Source organism: Lepeophtheirus salmonis, chromosome 7 (genome assembly GCF_016086655.4).
Source record: "Lepeophtheirus salmonis chromosome 7, UVic_Lsal_1.4, whole genome shotgun sequence".
In the NCBI taxonomy this organism is placed as follows: domain Eukaryota; kingdom Metazoa; phylum Arthropoda; class Copepoda; order Siphonostomatoida; family Caligidae; genus Lepeophtheirus; species Lepeophtheirus salmonis.
This window is the reverse complement of record NC_052137.2, coordinates 10,823,697-10,839,970: the sequence shown is the minus strand read 5'-3', so window position 1 is coordinate 10,839,970 and position 16,274 is coordinate 10,823,697. Positions and strand designations below refer to the sequence as shown.

Genomic DNA, 16,274 nt, shown 5'->3' with positions numbered 1-16,274 from the left:
CTATGAAATGTATTCTTTTTTTTGGCAAAAAATGTAAATTTATTTTAAATTATACATTTTCTGATTTGATATTGTTTGTTGATTTATTTAACAATAAATATTTTTGTTGTTGATGGGACATCATCACGGCATGCTTACTAAGAACATATAATTTAATAAAAATTTTCACCCTTTCACTCTCAAAAACGTTATTCACAAAAGCTTAGATCTTTTGTTATACTTACATAAAAGAAACAAAAGTTCGAGTTATAAGTCATAAAGGGCGTCCACAGGGGGTGGACTGGAGGGGCGGTAGAAGAAATGACCATAGGCGGAGATTTTGTGCTCTACAGAACTATCCTTGGTAGTAGCACGTTTTAAACCTTATCGAACAACAATTAATTAGTTTGCTAACGATTGCTTCAATATGTATTTGTTCTTGAAACAAGTGTAATCTTTAAATATTAGTTATCACCACTCTTTTGATTGTATGTTATTCAAAATGCGTTGAAAAATATCATTCAATATGTTCAAGTATGTAATGAGATCATAAATATTTTTGTAAAAAGCATGTATCTAAAAAGGGCAACGTTTATCATTAATAATAATTTGTTATATAGGTTTATATATAAAAATGTATTTTTTCCTATGCGATTAAAATTAATTATTCTACAATCAAATAGAATTGTTATTTTAAAAATTTATATTATATAGTCCTTTGAACACATCTTTATTAATATAATAAAATCACCAGGTAAATAAACTCTTCCACTAGACTCTTTTTTTTTTTTTTAAAAAAAGGTCTAGGTTATAAGAACTTTGAAACGTCGACTTTGGTTTCGAATAAGGTTGTATTCTCATTTAAACTTTTGAATATAATAGTTCCCTTGCCGTAAGGATTGTGCACTTTTCTTCTCTTAATTACAAACCCTTGCCTATTATCGCTAAAGGGTTGGAATGTCCGTCTCCAATCGTCTGGCTCCCCCTCAATTATGATTAGATTACCACCAAATTCGACACCAATATCCGTTTTTTCTAGAACTTGCACAAAATCGCTTCGTGCAATTTCTTTAAAATCTTCTTGTAGTTCAAGAGGCCTTACTCCACGATCTGCCTCAGTGAGAACAAGAACTCTTATTTGTACATTTGCTGGATGATCGTCGGATCTTTTTCGAGCGTAAGCGTGGAACCGTACCCAATAAGGAACACGATTTGTATTCTTATGCAATGAGTCTGTGGTTAAAATTACATCTGAGCTCATCCATTTTGGTACATTAATTAGCCAAAAACTTGCCGAAATAACAGATGTGAATTGAATGCACCCATCTATAATATCAATAGGAGTCGTATCCGTTACATCTTCCCAATAGGCTTTGTTAAAATTGCCAGACATTGAGCAAACTAGTTTAAGACATGTTTCTATTGTCTCAGAGCCCTTTTTATTAAATTTTTCTGGAAGTGGTATGCAAACAGTGACAGGCTTGTGGAATTTTCGTCTGCGGGGTTCAATGGTGACCATGGGAGAAGTAGATCCTCCTTGTAGTCGAAAGTCCTGAATGAGTTCTTCGTGAATTGACTTGACGGAGAGTCCAATCCTAATATCCTTGACCACAGCTTTCAGAGGAAAATGAACTTGAACTTTTGGGGTAATGGAAGACCTAAGAGTACCTCCTTTTGGTCCAATGATTTGAGAATCCTGTCGGACTCGACTTATAATAGCAAAATACTGAGGAAAATTGTGAGATAGAATATGGAAGAAAGCATCTGAATTCCTCAAAGGTTGAGGTGGAAATTCTAAATAAGCAGATGAGCCGTATTTGCTCACATTCGTTACAGATGTGAGGTCTTCAGGAGGTGGCTCTGGAGAAGACATGCTCATGGATTCAATGGCATGTGCAACATTTAAAACATGTTCTCTTTCCGTTTCAAAGTTTTCAAATTCATGCGGAATCCATTTCCGCCCGTTATTACACCTCATAACAAAAAGTTCTCTTTCTCCTTCGTTTAGTGAGGATACGTGAGGGACTTCTATTAATACAGGCCCCAAAAACTTGGAACCCCTTGGTCCTACTTTTAATATACGACACGCAAGTCCTTCTCCTTCATTCATTGGAGGTGGAAATAATAAAGAATCTTCTGTAAAGTAACGGCAAGTGATTCGCATTGGCTGTGGTGCTGTTTTTGGTGGTATAATCACCCGAAGTCCAGAATGACGACATCCGGTCATCGTGCCTCCCCTCGCATCGACAAGAAAGGAAACAAGGAAGTCTATTTTCGCTAATTTGGTAGTTTCAGTTCTGAAAATTAAATAATAAGAATAATAAATTAGCAGAAAAAGGGAGGTACATTTTAAGTTTGACATCATATTAGTAGCGATAATATAAAATAATACCAACATTTTAAGAGTATTGAGACGGGGATATGGACTATGGCTGCTATCTTTAGAGGAAAATGAGGGGAGGGGGATGGAATTTATCAGAGTTTAAATACCCTTACTTTAAACATGGAGATCTACTCAATAATGCGCCAATAAAGTATACAATCATAACACATAAAGAAACATACGCATACATGTGAAATGATATTTGCAAAAACCCAATAGGGAATGAGCAAACTAAAAAAAAGAAGTATATTTTCCAGAAAAAGGTGTGGCAAACTATAGCTTAGGGGACATAATATACAATTTTTCAAAGCGTTCTCTATGTGAGTAATGCACACCTATATTTTATATTATAAAATATTATCATTCAGAGAGTTGTATGATGTTTCTGCAAGACGGCGCCACTATCCATACCCCATTAATAATACGTATATTTTTGTCGAAGTGGAAGCATTTTTTTTACATTGTTAGGTTTTCCTACTTTTTTTTCATGCTTTTGAGTATCAAGAATAGGGACATGTTATTTTTTTGGTTTAAAGTTTGCTGGAATCCGGTTTCAATGGCCTTGAAAATACCTATTTTGAAGTCATTTTATAGTTTTTAAATAAAACTAATTCTTAAATGACCTACTTATTTTAAGGTGTGGAGCTAACATTAAAATTTGAACTAATTTGAACAATATTTTGTAATGAAAAATAAATCTTAAAATTAAATATGTAAGAAAATGGCTGAGCACCATACACGATCCAAAAATGGTCTTTTCCACCAGTAGTTCCATATAATTGCTAATAAATTATCATTGTTTTTTTGACAACTCTTTTCTCCTTAATTTACTTAGGACTTCAAAAAATTAATATTTCACAAATATCGATTCATACCTTAAAATTCAGTTCGTAATTTTTTGCCTATGGACTTATCAAAATTCTCAAAACTGATTTTTACGTCAATATATAGCTATACACACATAATTATGAAATATATAAATGTCACGCGACTATTAGTAACATTTTTTTACATATTAGTTTTGAACAATAGTTCGTGATGAAAATCGTGTGTATTTTGGGCATGTTAAAAAAAGGAACCAAAAATAAGCATGGTAACCCTGCCAGTTTGCTGTCATGACGTTACATTAGGTCAGCTGTAAAGAGGGAGGAGGGGGAGAAGGAAATATACAATGATTTTGACAAGAATTAGTCTGATGTAGATCCTCAATTCTACTCTAAAGTCAACAAAGACTCTTAATTCTAACTCTTCTACAGACCACAAGGTTACTCTCCGTCTTTTATGATCACACACGACTGTTCAATCAGGTTTTTAATATAATTGAATGTAGTAGAAAAGGAAGTTGACTACTCAGGAGTTAAATAATAATGATAACTGCCAAGGAAAAGAAAACTTATCCTTGAGAACACCAATTCCAAAAAAATGGGCCAGTTAAAAAATATATACGGTTTACATCACTAACTACAGTGATACCAAGGTACAGAGGCTTTCAAAAATGTAGACCGTACTATTCGGAAATGATATTCAAACCTGTTCTTGCATCGCCAATACATCATTAAAAAAGATGTTCCGTCAATGATTTAACCCCCCCCCCCTTCTGAGCTATAATATTATAATTTATCCCATCTCTACTTTTATGCTATGTCAAAATGTTTTCTCCAAAAAGAAACAGAAAAAAGGGTCAAAATCAGTTGAAAGCTAGCAAATTCTACTCCAATTCTTCTCATAATTCTTCTTGATAATAGTTCACAACTTCAAACAAGATGAGATTCAAATGTTACGTTGTAAGTGCATCTTTAATAGTTTATATATAACTTTGGTACATAATCAATTCCTTTGCAACATTTTCTTCAGTAAGGATTGCAAAAAGAATACCCGAGGCGTCTGCAAGAATATATATAAATATATATATTTTTTTTTTTTTTTTGGGGGGGGCTTGGCTTTTAAAAAAAAATAATGATGAAAAAATACCATTAGTGTTGTGTCAACTCTGTTGTCAAATAATACAACATACCATTCTTGAAATATAGCTCTATTAATATAAACATCAATTAATTATTTATGTCACCCACACGTTAATACAACAAACATCGTATCGTAACATTCATATTTATTTTAGTCCGGATTTTAGATCCTAAGCATTTTAGGTATGCAAAAAAAAGAAACCTAAAATTAACATCTGAAGGTTTCATTAAATTCAATATGAACATTTGTGAGATAAAGGAAACAAACACAAGTCCCACTTTATATCAAGCACGGACATAGGCAGGAATACCTCTGTTGTCAATCCTCAATTCTATTCTTTGTCCGACACAGACTTATAACTTGTCAATAAATCCTCAGCGATACTTTTCGTTGTTTAAGGGTACACAAAAGTGTCTTTTATTAAAAAAGTTCATCAAATTAAAGTGAAGAGGCGTAACCTAAAATCTTCCACATTCCCTTTCTGGACTATCCAGGCATTTCAACTTGTCTAACTGGATCTTTGTTCATAATAGTTGATTAACCCTCATATACAGGGGGAGGGCCATTGTTTAACAAGGAACTATGAGCACCTGAGACTGATGTGCATGCACGGGTAAGAGATTGTTTGTTGTTTTGGTGGCTTGTTAAAAGTGTTTGGTGTCAGTTAAAAAATGGCATCGATCAACAAAGTATCTAATAGGCAGATTGCCCTTGTAGTAATCCATGCCGGACGAGACAATGTTGAGATTGCAAGTTTCTTAAACCTGTATAGGTCCTTTGTCTGGAGAGTCATGAAGGAACTGGAAGAGTCTGGAGGTGATTATTAATCAATTACAAAGCGTGCTGATCATAAGATGAGGTCAGACTGCCACAGGGATAATGATTACATTGCAAATTTATAAAAAAAATCCTTGATCCAGATCGATATGAGCCATTGACTGCGATCTCAACCGTTATGAAAGGCTTATCAGGTGGTTTGTGGTAGATGATTTGCGATAAAAATCATAGAAGATACAAAAATCTCAACTTCTGACAGAAAATACAAAGGAACAGAGGTTGTGCAATCCCAAGCGTTTGCTGAATGAGTTGAAGCACCCTCTTGAACCATCATTGAGCTGGATTTTCTCTGAAAAAAAGAATTTTTGCCAAGATCAAAAAATCAATCATGGCAAACGACAGATGATCGGTCATGAGTCGGTTTAATATTCCGAAAAAAAAGCAGACAAAATTTACGGCGATCATTATGCTATTTGCATCCATAACCTCAGAAGGTCACGGGATTACTCCATATTTACCCTGGATCCTCAAAGTCGATGCCAATGAGAACATCAAGGCCCAGTAAAATCATATCAAACCCTGGATTGAGGAAGTTGTAGCTGGTAGGCCATTTGTCTGGCAACAAGACTCTGCTCCATGTCACACTGCAAAGAATACGTTGACCTGGTTGTCATTTTTTTTTTGACCTTTTGTGTGTGGAGAGCAGTTGAGTGACACACCAAGAGATCCTCCTACAACACAAAATCAGAGATTATGTCTAGAATCCAGGAGAAATATGGGAATCTACCAAAGAAAACTGTTATCAAGATCTGTTTCCGTTTCCAAGATCGAGTCAAAGCCGATATTGACGCCAGAGGCGATTATATTAAGTAAGAATATTTTTTTAACTTTCATTTATCATTTGTTATTATTAAAATTGGGTGATTAGTTTAGGAGAAAATAATGTTAAAAAAGAGGCAGCCCCCTATACATTGTACATATTTAGGGTCATCGGAAGTGGGGGAGGGGTAAGGTGGGCATTTGCTCTCAATAATTAAAATTTAATAATTTATTGTATCTTTTTCAAAATGTTTGATCTTCCGAGGGTCTTGATATGATATGTTTTTTTTAATTCAAATAATCCTACCAGCCTCGTAAATACTGATGTATAGACTATTTTTTAACATGAATATTGTACATAAATACATTCTGTCAAAAAAGTACCGGGAATTGTAAATTTAAATTCCCTATGCTGAAGAGATTTATCAACATTTTTTTTCTAGGTTGGCAGCACTGTCTTTCATTATGATGCAAAGTTTGATCGCGATCTGTAGGCCAGTTTGCTTGAAACATCTGGATAAGTCAGCTTATCCAGCCTTTGCAAGCAAACTAGTAAACAAATTACACTCAAACTCGATATTATAATGAAAGACAGTGCTGCCAACCTAGAAAAAAACGCTGATAAATCCCTTCAGTACGGGGAATTGAAGTGAACAATTCCCTGTACTTTTTTGACAGAATGTACATAAAAATTTAGAATTGACTAACTTGAACACTTTACCACAAAATCTCTCATTCAAATAAGGACAATTTACCAATTCCAAAATAAGATTAGTCTGTATAAATGTATGAGTAACAATTTTGCAAATGACATACATATTATTTTGTTAGGATATTTACAAAAATAGAAGGTGAGATGATGCGATGTCCTTAATCTAGAATATATGAATTCAGCCTCAATTAAGTAACTTATTATTCTATTTATGTGTATGTATCTAAATTAAAAACTGTCAAAACATACTTATTCTGTTGATTTCTTTAAATCTATCGTTTGAGTGATGTAGGTATTATATGATATAAATTGCATATTTATTATTATGTGAAAAGGACAAATTATATGCGGATTTTGCTCTCTTTATGGAAGCTGTTGTTTATATCAAAAGGGCGACGATATACAACAAAAATGGAATTTTGCTAGCCACCTCATTGTCATGTACAATGATGGAGATGGAAGATGTCATTATGCTGTAATAAAACATAAAATAATTTATAAACTTTTACTTAAGTGTAATAGATCACTATGCATACATTTTATAATTGTTGTATCAATACAAAATGAATCTTGAACAAAAACTAAGAAAATGATTAATTCCACATTTATTTCTTACTTCATAAATATAAACGTTCCATTTTTGATTAAATAATTTCAGTCAATTATGAACACCGTGCTCTAATATCTGGGATCAATTAATATAAGATACTTTTTTTACTTACAATATGGTCTTTGAAAAATAATCTATATTATCTTTTTCCTATAATTCTTCGATAATTTGTTGGATCCCATTTGAGATTCCTCCGAATGATTGATCGAAATCATTTATTTATAAAAATGTAAGATAATTAGACTTGGAATACAAATGCAATTTAGAATCACTTTTGAGAAAGATTATCCAAGCTTGCTTGTATATGTATTGTAAAAGCTGTGATTTCTACAAAAAGATTCTACATATTTCAACCAAAGGATGAGATGACTAATTTTAAATGAAGCATTTTGAGTATTTAGAGAGAGGATTATGTCATATTTGAATATTCTATACATGGTAGTAATTTTTAACTTTTTTAATGAAAAATTAATAATTGATAAGCATTCTGTGGCAAGGTAAATTCAAATTAAGTTCAAATACCTACAGTTATATTAGTCGTAAATCTATATTAATAATACAAAGTTTATCCATATGAATGTCTGAATGTATGAAAAACAGTCACAGGCGCACTGTATATATATCGATGATGTATATCACATAAATATTTTTGAACTAAGAAGTAACAGTGTAGTCGTAGTAATGAAATATTGCAGGCCTGTCGATATAGCATCAAACGTACCGAGTGTTCCACTAAAGTATGAAGACTTTGAGTTTTAACAAGATATAATTTATTAATTAAAAATAGAATTTCAACAAAACTAATACTATAAAGAGATGCGTATCTGAGTTCTCTTAATCATTAATGTAGTCACTCTTAGCGGGAATGATGGCTTCCAAGTGGCGGCAGTGGCAGAAGGCCTGGCACCTGCTGCCAATGGAGTCCTCTCTCATGGTGTGCTGGCTGACAGTAGCATTGATAGACTCGGTGTTTGGATGACGGACACTGGAACCTTCCCCTCGACATGCATCCAAAAGGCGTAGTCGAGGGGGGGGGCAAAAGTGTCAAGAAACAGTTAAAAAAAGTCTTGCAACGAAAGAGAGGGATTTCTTTCATTGTTGGTGTCAAAAGTCGCCTCTCCAACTTCACAAGGTTCTTTCCACCCATTTTTGTATAGCTCTCTTGACAGTCTGGTGTGAAACTCCCAAGATCTATTTCATGGTCATGGACTTGAGGGGAAAAAGCTGGGGTGTTTTCTATAACTCTTCTGGATGCAGTTTGGCCTTTTTGACAGAGGCCTTCTTCCTTTTCAACGTTTCGAACTTGCTGACGGTGAAGATAGTGGCCTAAAAGATGCTCAACTGCTTGGAGGGTGCGAATGGAACATCGTTGATCACAATTCAGTGTCATTTTCTCGACTTGTACGTAAGTCGAAGAGCTTCCGCTTTGTTTTTTTTTTGTACCTAATTGTTTATGCTTTGAAATATGAATTAGTTTATATCACCCAGCCTTAATCAATTATCGAATTAACAAGCATTTAGATTTCAATAGGCCACCCGGTATATACAGGCTGCACTGTATATAGTACTTCCTGGTGTATATATATTTTTTTATCTTAGAAATAACAATGTGGCCGTATTAATGAAGTATTGCAGGCGTGTGCATCTAAGATCGAATATGTAGCTCTACTTTTGTTTGTTTTTTCTATTACTCTTTTATGTATATCATAGTTCATATTTATTTGCAGTATACGAGGTGTGTTGAAAAAGTAAGATGACTATTCAAATTTAGCAGATATGTTACATTTGGTGTGCTCATTTTTTTTTTCTTACGTTAGTACACTCGCCACGAATATTTATTCAGTATTTCAGCTATATAATATGTTTAGTTTGTTTGTGAGAAGTAAAAGGTTTAGAAGTATTTTTAGTGTTCGGTGATTTTTTACTATTGAAAAAGATGGATAAAAGAATTTAAATCAAATTTTGTCTAAAAAATGAAATTAAACGCTCCATAACACTTGAAATGTTGACAATGGTATACGTTGAAACTGTTCTGACTAAAAAAAAATGTTTACAAGTGGTACAATCTCTTCCAAGATAGCTGGGAAGATGCCAATGACGAACCTCGCTCTAGACGGCCAATTATATCAATAACAGATGAACACGCTGAATCAGTGAAGAAAATGGTTTTTGAAAACCGTCAAATCACTATCAGAGAAGTTGTTGAGGATATTGGGATATCGGTTTGCTCGTGCCATAATTTTTTTTCAACGTTTTAGACATGATACGAGTGTCAACGAAGTTTGCTCCGAAACTGCTTAAATTTTACCAACAGAATGGTCGCATTTTTTCGCCAAAAATAATACCACAATCATGCCTCAGCCACCATATTCATCGGATTTGGCTCCATGTTACTTTTTCTTCTTCCCAAAACTGAAGATACCTATCAAAAGACGAGAATTGCAAAGATTGAGTAGATAAAGACTACATCGCAGGAAGAGCTCACAGATATACCGAAAAGTGTTTATGAGCAGTTTTTCGAGGATTTGAAAAAAAAAACCCGTTGGCACAAGTATATTTTATCAGAGGGGGACTACTTTGAAGGGGACAACATAAATATTAATGAATAAATAAATATTTTTTCATAAAAAAATAATAAGTCCCCTTACTTTTTGAAGAAAACTCGTATGTTAAGATTCGAATAAAATATGAGCATATGCATGTAAAAATGTATTAACTCTCGTAGGCGTTTTGTATTTAGCATACGGGGATCACTTGTTTGTTTGTTTTTGTTAGTGAGCAATCTAGATCTAAAAGTACTCCTCCGTAATCCAATCATATTCATTTTTTTTTCTCAAAATCTTATCATTTTCTTTCATTTTTGAGGACATAATACGTCATATGGTTAATAGAAATGGAAAGTAAGACCATAACGTAATCGGGCTTGCTAGAACTTTCGATTTATTGTACCGACTGCTGGGCAAGACATACAGATTTTGCCAAAACACGCAACCACTCTTACACTATGACGTCAATATTAAAAAGCGTTGTGGAAGTTAAACATCAGTTGTACATGACTTATGGTATAACATTGTATTTCTATAAACCTTGAGTTTTGAGTAGTTACCTGTGAATGTGCTAAGGAAAAATGGAGAGTAACACCTAGGATTTGTTAGGGAATTACTTCCTATATTATTAAGAAAATGTTCGTCGACGCACAATAACTCTGGGCAATGTCGGGAACTACCGCTAGTACTTAATAAATGCGTAAATTTAATTGAACTTAATGAAATAATAACGTCATTGTATACTTGTTAATTAGAATGACCAATGTGCGTAGTAAATGAATAAGGCAGTATTTCTTAAACTATCATACACAAACTCCCTTTTGTAGTAAACGATTGTTTTTGTAATAGGTGGGAAGTAGATCTTCAAAATAATGGCTTTATCTGGAGATCTGGTTTCCAATTTCACGCCATTGGCGTGAGAATCTGAAGCCAATGAATATTTTTGTTTTATTTTTCAGAATTTATTTTAAGAACTTGAGAGGGCGGTTGAATGACTTCATAAGACTAATGACGTGACATAAAAGGATGAATAATCTAACACCAAACTTATTTCAAAACTAAGAACCCTGGATAAGCAATGTAAAAAGTTTGAGAATAACTGAAAAAAAGACGCTATGTGAATTGCAAATTTCACCTGTACAAGTTACGAATTGTATGAGGAATTGCATCTACTATGTAACATATGTATATATCCTCTTTGAAGTACTTTATAAATAGTATGCACAATCTGGGCCTTGCCCTATTATCAATGACATCATGTATAATAAATAATTGCGTTTATTTAATTGATAAATTGTCAAGGAACGTTGGAAAAACAATTTTCTTACTTTATTCAGCAATATAAATGTATATTTATTTAGGCATTTATAAGTATGTATGTATATAGCATTATTATTATGATTTTTTTCTTTTATACGGCGTGATTTATTACCCGATAGCAAAATTAAGTAGGTTGTCCCGTCTAAATCTATATTTGCTAATATTTGTGAATAAAAGCCAAAACGACACACGCACTCTTGTACTTTCACTAGCAAAGAGGGTATTTGTTTATGTTGAATGTATGTACATAAATAAGTCTTTAGCAATGAATCAAAATGCTATTATGTCCTACAGTTATACATAAATTCAATATCATTCGACTGATCTATTAAGAAATTAAAATACATTTTTGTTCAAAAAAAATTCTAATTCTGTCCATTAATTTCGTGAATAATTATTTTTAACAAATAAATCACTAAATTCCGTTAGTAAAATTGAATGGAATTAGGGGTGTATCAGGCCTTAATTTTGACATCATCACCAATCAATGTTCACTCATTTTTACAAGAATAAATAATATTTTAAGTAAGCTGAAATTAAGAGTAACATAAGCTATTCTCAGGTATGAAAGATATTAAAAGTTGAACTAGACTAATTTTGTTTATTTTTACTTCTCTTATTATACTATTGTTATTACCTATTTTGTTCCTGCTTCGAATGTATTACATAGTGATATTTCAATAGTATGTATCTCTTGGAGTTTTGTTGTATAATTTTTTTCATAATTTTTAGAAAAATATGATATTTAATGTCGTTTATAGTAATCAACAAAACTAATTTTGCTTAATAGATTTAATTATGTATATATTAACATGAAATATCATTGAGGAAAAATGACTTTATGGTGAAATGTGTTGATGCAAATTATGTAGTTTAAGGCAAAAAGTACCTAGAACACAAGGGAGGTTCTTCACTAATGTACAATATTTGTAGAAATTTTAAGTTCCAAGGAACGTTTGTAAAATAATCGTCAACAGGGATACGACTTATTTTAAGTACCATATTGTGGTCCGATACAATCCGAATTTAAATGACCGTAACATTGTTTTGATGTTAAAATTCGACTACACACAAAAAATAAAAAGAAAAAAAAATTATATCTCATGAGCTTTCATTTAGAAAAAAAATGGTGGATGTTAAAGAATGATTCAAATTCCTTGCACTAAAAATCAAACATTATTGCATATTATTTTCAAAAAAATATTTAGGAAATACGCACAAAATATAATTATTGAAAAAAAAAAAAAAAATGAAGGTGATAGGAAATTGTTAATTTATGTATACTTCATGTAAACGTAAATATATTTCTATATTTTATTTTACAGATATTTGTCAAAATAAAATAAAGGAAAAGCCTAGAGATTATTTGCACAAACAGTTTTGTAATATAATTTCATAAAACATATATGTGACTATTACATTTCAAAACTGAGGTATACCATAACTTTTAAAATATATGTACAGGACAGTGTGATATACCTATTTGACCCCATCCATGGGGCTTATATGTGTATAATGTAAAATTAAGTATTTTAACCAAAAAATAAAGTACACATTATCTTTAATGTCAACATAATTTTTTCTGCTCATTTATTCTAACCCTTAATCATCATGGCTAGAGATGTGAAAAGAGGGATTGTTGATGAGTGTTTTGGGTTCTCGATTCCAATTCTGGAAGGAATTATGCTCGAGGCATTTATGACACTCAACCCTCACTTTTTAAGAATTTACAATTACTATATACCAGGGAAAAAAATTATTTCTTGTCAATCAAGTTATTACTACCCACTTTCAAAAACGGTGCACGAAGCGTACTCAAATATTTTATGACAGTATGAGATACCATTTTGTCCCAAATGATAGTTATCAGATTGAATTGTCAGACCCGAAACAACATACAAATGAAAGTAACGTATGTGGTTTAAAACAAGTAATTAAAATGTCAAGTCTAGAAAAAAAGAAAATGCAGAATTGTCCCGTGAATTCAAGGTGGTCAAATTATATACATATATACCCATGTTCCAAAAAAAAAGTAACACTTAAATAGATGGCATTGAATAAAAAAACCTGGTTAATTGACGACAGTGTTTACAAGGTTGAGTGATTTATAACGCAGAACTGGTCATATTTGTTTACTTTTCTCTTTGAAAAAAATATTTTCGACGACATGGACGTGAAGCGCCAAATTGTGGTAGACACGTCAGCGCACAGAATGACAGTAACTGAGATCTCTAAGGCTGTTGGGATGAGCCAAAATACAATCTATGCAATCAAAAAACGATTTCAGGAGCTGTGGACAATGAAGAGGAAGAAATGATGTGGGAGGAAGAGGTCAGTTCTGACAAAGGCTAAAGTTTGAGCTGTTAAAGCTTAGATGAAGAGAAATCCGATCGGTACAATTCGTGGCATGGCAAAGGCCTTGTTCTATATTCATGAGGACCTTTGGATGAGTCAAGGGCCAGAAGAAAGAAGCACCTCATCAATAACTCAAAAACAAAATAACAAAAGCAAAAAAGGTTACAAGATCAAGACTACTCCTCAACAAGCTCAAGGCTGAAAAGCTTGAGCTTTTTACTTTTCGCATGAAAAACTTTTTAGTAGAGATTGCGTTTCAAACTCCCGTACAGATCGATACATCAGTGAAAAAATGCCTGTTGATATCCCAGACCATGTCAAGTTTACATTTAAGACCAAATATTCTGCTTCTGTAATGGTCCTGGGTGTTGTAGCTTCCAACACCCAAAAAATGTCCTGCAATTTTTATCCGTAATAATGAAAAAATTGATGAAGCCCATTTCATCAGTCTCTTAGAGACACATGTCAAGTATTGACGGGCTATATGTCTTCCAACAGGATGGTGCTCCATACCATTTAGACAAAAAAAAGTGAGGATTGGCTCTCCAAAAAATATGACCTTCTTTTGGTCCAAGGATATGTGGCATCCCAGATTCCATGACCTGAACTCATTGGAATACAACACATAGGCTCAGGTTGAGGGAGTTGCCAACTACAAATCACACAGCTCAACAGTATCCCTGGAGGCATCCATCATGACATCATAGAATGTATTGCTATCATCAAAGTGTGCCAAGTCCTCAGAAGGAGGTTGGAGGGCGTCATTAATGCTAAGGGTGGCCATATCGAATAATCTAATTATTTTACAGTCATTTAACAATTATGAAAAAAAAAGAAAAAACATTCTTACTTCATGAAATAGTCTCCGTGAAAAGTAAATCATTATTAATAAGTGTTACATTTTTTTGGAACATGTGGGTATGTGTGCATTCAACAATACCCCAAACTAAGCAGTTAATCAATTTTGGAATAATCAAGACTATCCATTTTATGAGCTAACATTTCTCCTAACAATAGTCAATGGTAAGTTGTATGATCAAAGGGGAAAAAAAATCCATTACATGCTTAATAAGTAAAAGTTATATTAATGTATTTATGAATTATTATATGGTAACATTTACCCTCTAAAATAGAAAAAATAACTCCTGGGGGTAAATTCATCCTTGAAATTGAGTGTCTCTTACATGTTGTTGTTATAGAGCTGTAGTTTTCAATTTTTTTTAACCTCCATTAACCCATGTCAGGATTTCAATGCATCCATTTCCTCATATATTTTTGGCTCAGAAATGTAATAACTTTTTCTTAAAAATAAATGTCCTATTTTAGAAAATAAATTAGTTTCATTTTCTGTTTTAAAGGATACTTTATCCCCCTTTCAGAATATCTCAAATCCCCCCTGTCCAAGTAAGGCCCATTGTTATAGAGAAAGATGTTCAAAGAAGTTGAACAGATATGAAACAAAACAATAAGAAGATTCTTACCCTGTAACCCCAGATGAACTCGTTCCATCCATACTAATACTCAGATCCTCATCCTCCAAAGTACCTCCTTCATCATCCTCATCTTCTCCAGCATGATTTATCATCGGAATGGAAATCAGGGGGCTACTGTTGGTGTGATTATAGCTACTGTTCTTATGATGAATATTGTTACTATTGCTATTCATTGTCTCCACTTTTAGATTCGAATGAGTTAATGATGAATGTGGAAGTATGTATTCAGATGAAGGGGATCTCTGGGGATTATCCTTGTTGTGTGTGTGAGGGGCGGGGGTATCCACAGAAAGAGAGACAGAGTAGTGGGAGAGGTAAGGGAAGCAAGCAGGAGTTATTGTTGTGTGTTTGTATGTACGAAGAAGGAAGAAAAAACCTTTTAATTTTTAGTCATGCAAAGGAAAAGCACAAAATTTATTGTTCCTTTTATGATTTTCGTGCAAACTTCTTTTTCTTTTCTTCTTCTTCTTGTTCGTTCCTCTTTCTTCTTCCACAACCTTTATTTATATGTATGCTTAAATGGTCTCTTTCACTTATTGTTTTGTATCACTTTTCTATTATTTAGAAGTTATACATAGGTTAGAAAAAAATAAGCCTTGATATGTCAGGGTTTTTTTTAAAAGTAAATTGGACAGAATTATTTATCAAACTACATTTTATTTTTTACATTTTATTTCTCTCTCTCTCTCATTTCACCCTTTATTAGTTATACGAAGAATGATCATCAAGTAACAGCAGCAAGAACGATAAATAGAACAACAACACACTCCTCCTTTTTCATTCAAAGAGTTCCTCACAAACCCCCCGACTGTCAGAGTAAACAGACGACTAAACAGAAAAGAAGAACTAACATATTACAATAATAATAACTAAGAAGTGAGGGTGCAATTGGCAAAGGCTTTCTCCTTCTTCTTTTTAGCTTACTCTCTTTTCTCTCCTCTTATTCCTTTTCCCTTCTCTCTTCCCTCCCTTCCTTCCTTTCTCTATTACTACAGACAACGCCGGGTTAAAGGATGTAACGGGCTGGCTTTTTCTTTTCTCTCTCCAAGAGATCACTCCCATGCTGTTACATCATCATTCGGTCGTTCCTTCCTTCCTTCACGCACACTTTTATTATTACTATTATAGACTACTACATACATAAATGTATATAATAAATATTATCCATGCATCCTCTATAAATAGAAGGTGTTGTTGGACTACTGATGAAGTTGAAAACATAGCTCTACTTCTCTCTACGGGGGACTCAAATCCCTTGGGGCGAAGTGATATAAAAGATAATGATAAAACCCATCGTAATTAAAATTTCACATTT

General features: G+C 33.1%; 1 protein-coding gene across 2 annotated transcripts; it reads right to left on the bottom strand.

The window, feature by feature from the left end:
• Positions 1-596: 596 nt before the first annotated feature.
• LOC121121565 (ankyrin-3) lies at positions 597-15,807 on the bottom strand. 2 transcript variants are annotated; one of them, XM_040716521.2, is made up of 2 exons: positions 14,948-15,807; positions 597-2,276 (listed from the first exon to the last, which is right to left on the bottom strand). In XM_040716521.2, exons 1-2 carry the CDS (start codon positions 15,130-15,132, stop codon positions 788-790), a joined length of 1,674 nt encoding a protein of 557 aa, XP_040572455.1. In that variant the 5' UTR covers positions 15,133-15,807; the 3' UTR covers positions 597-787. The 2 variants fall into 2 exon arrangements, with proteins under 2 accessions (XP_040572455.1, XP_040572456.1); XM_040716522.2 differs by lacking the exon at positions 14,948-15,807 and adding an exon at positions 14,651-14,779.
• Between the last annotated feature and the right edge of the window lie 467 nt (positions 15,808-16,274).

What these genes read in the sequence shown, in the direction of transcription:
- LOC121121565 (XM_040716521.2), bottom strand. Translation starts at nt 15,132, where the DNA reads ATGAATAGCAATAGTAACAATATTCATCATAAGAACAGTAGCTATAAT. An exon ending in AGTTCATCTGGGGTTACAGG is followed by an intron (nt 2,277 to 14,947) that starts GTAAGAATCTTC and finishes TTTAATTTTCAG; the next exon opens with AACTGAAACTACCAAATTAG.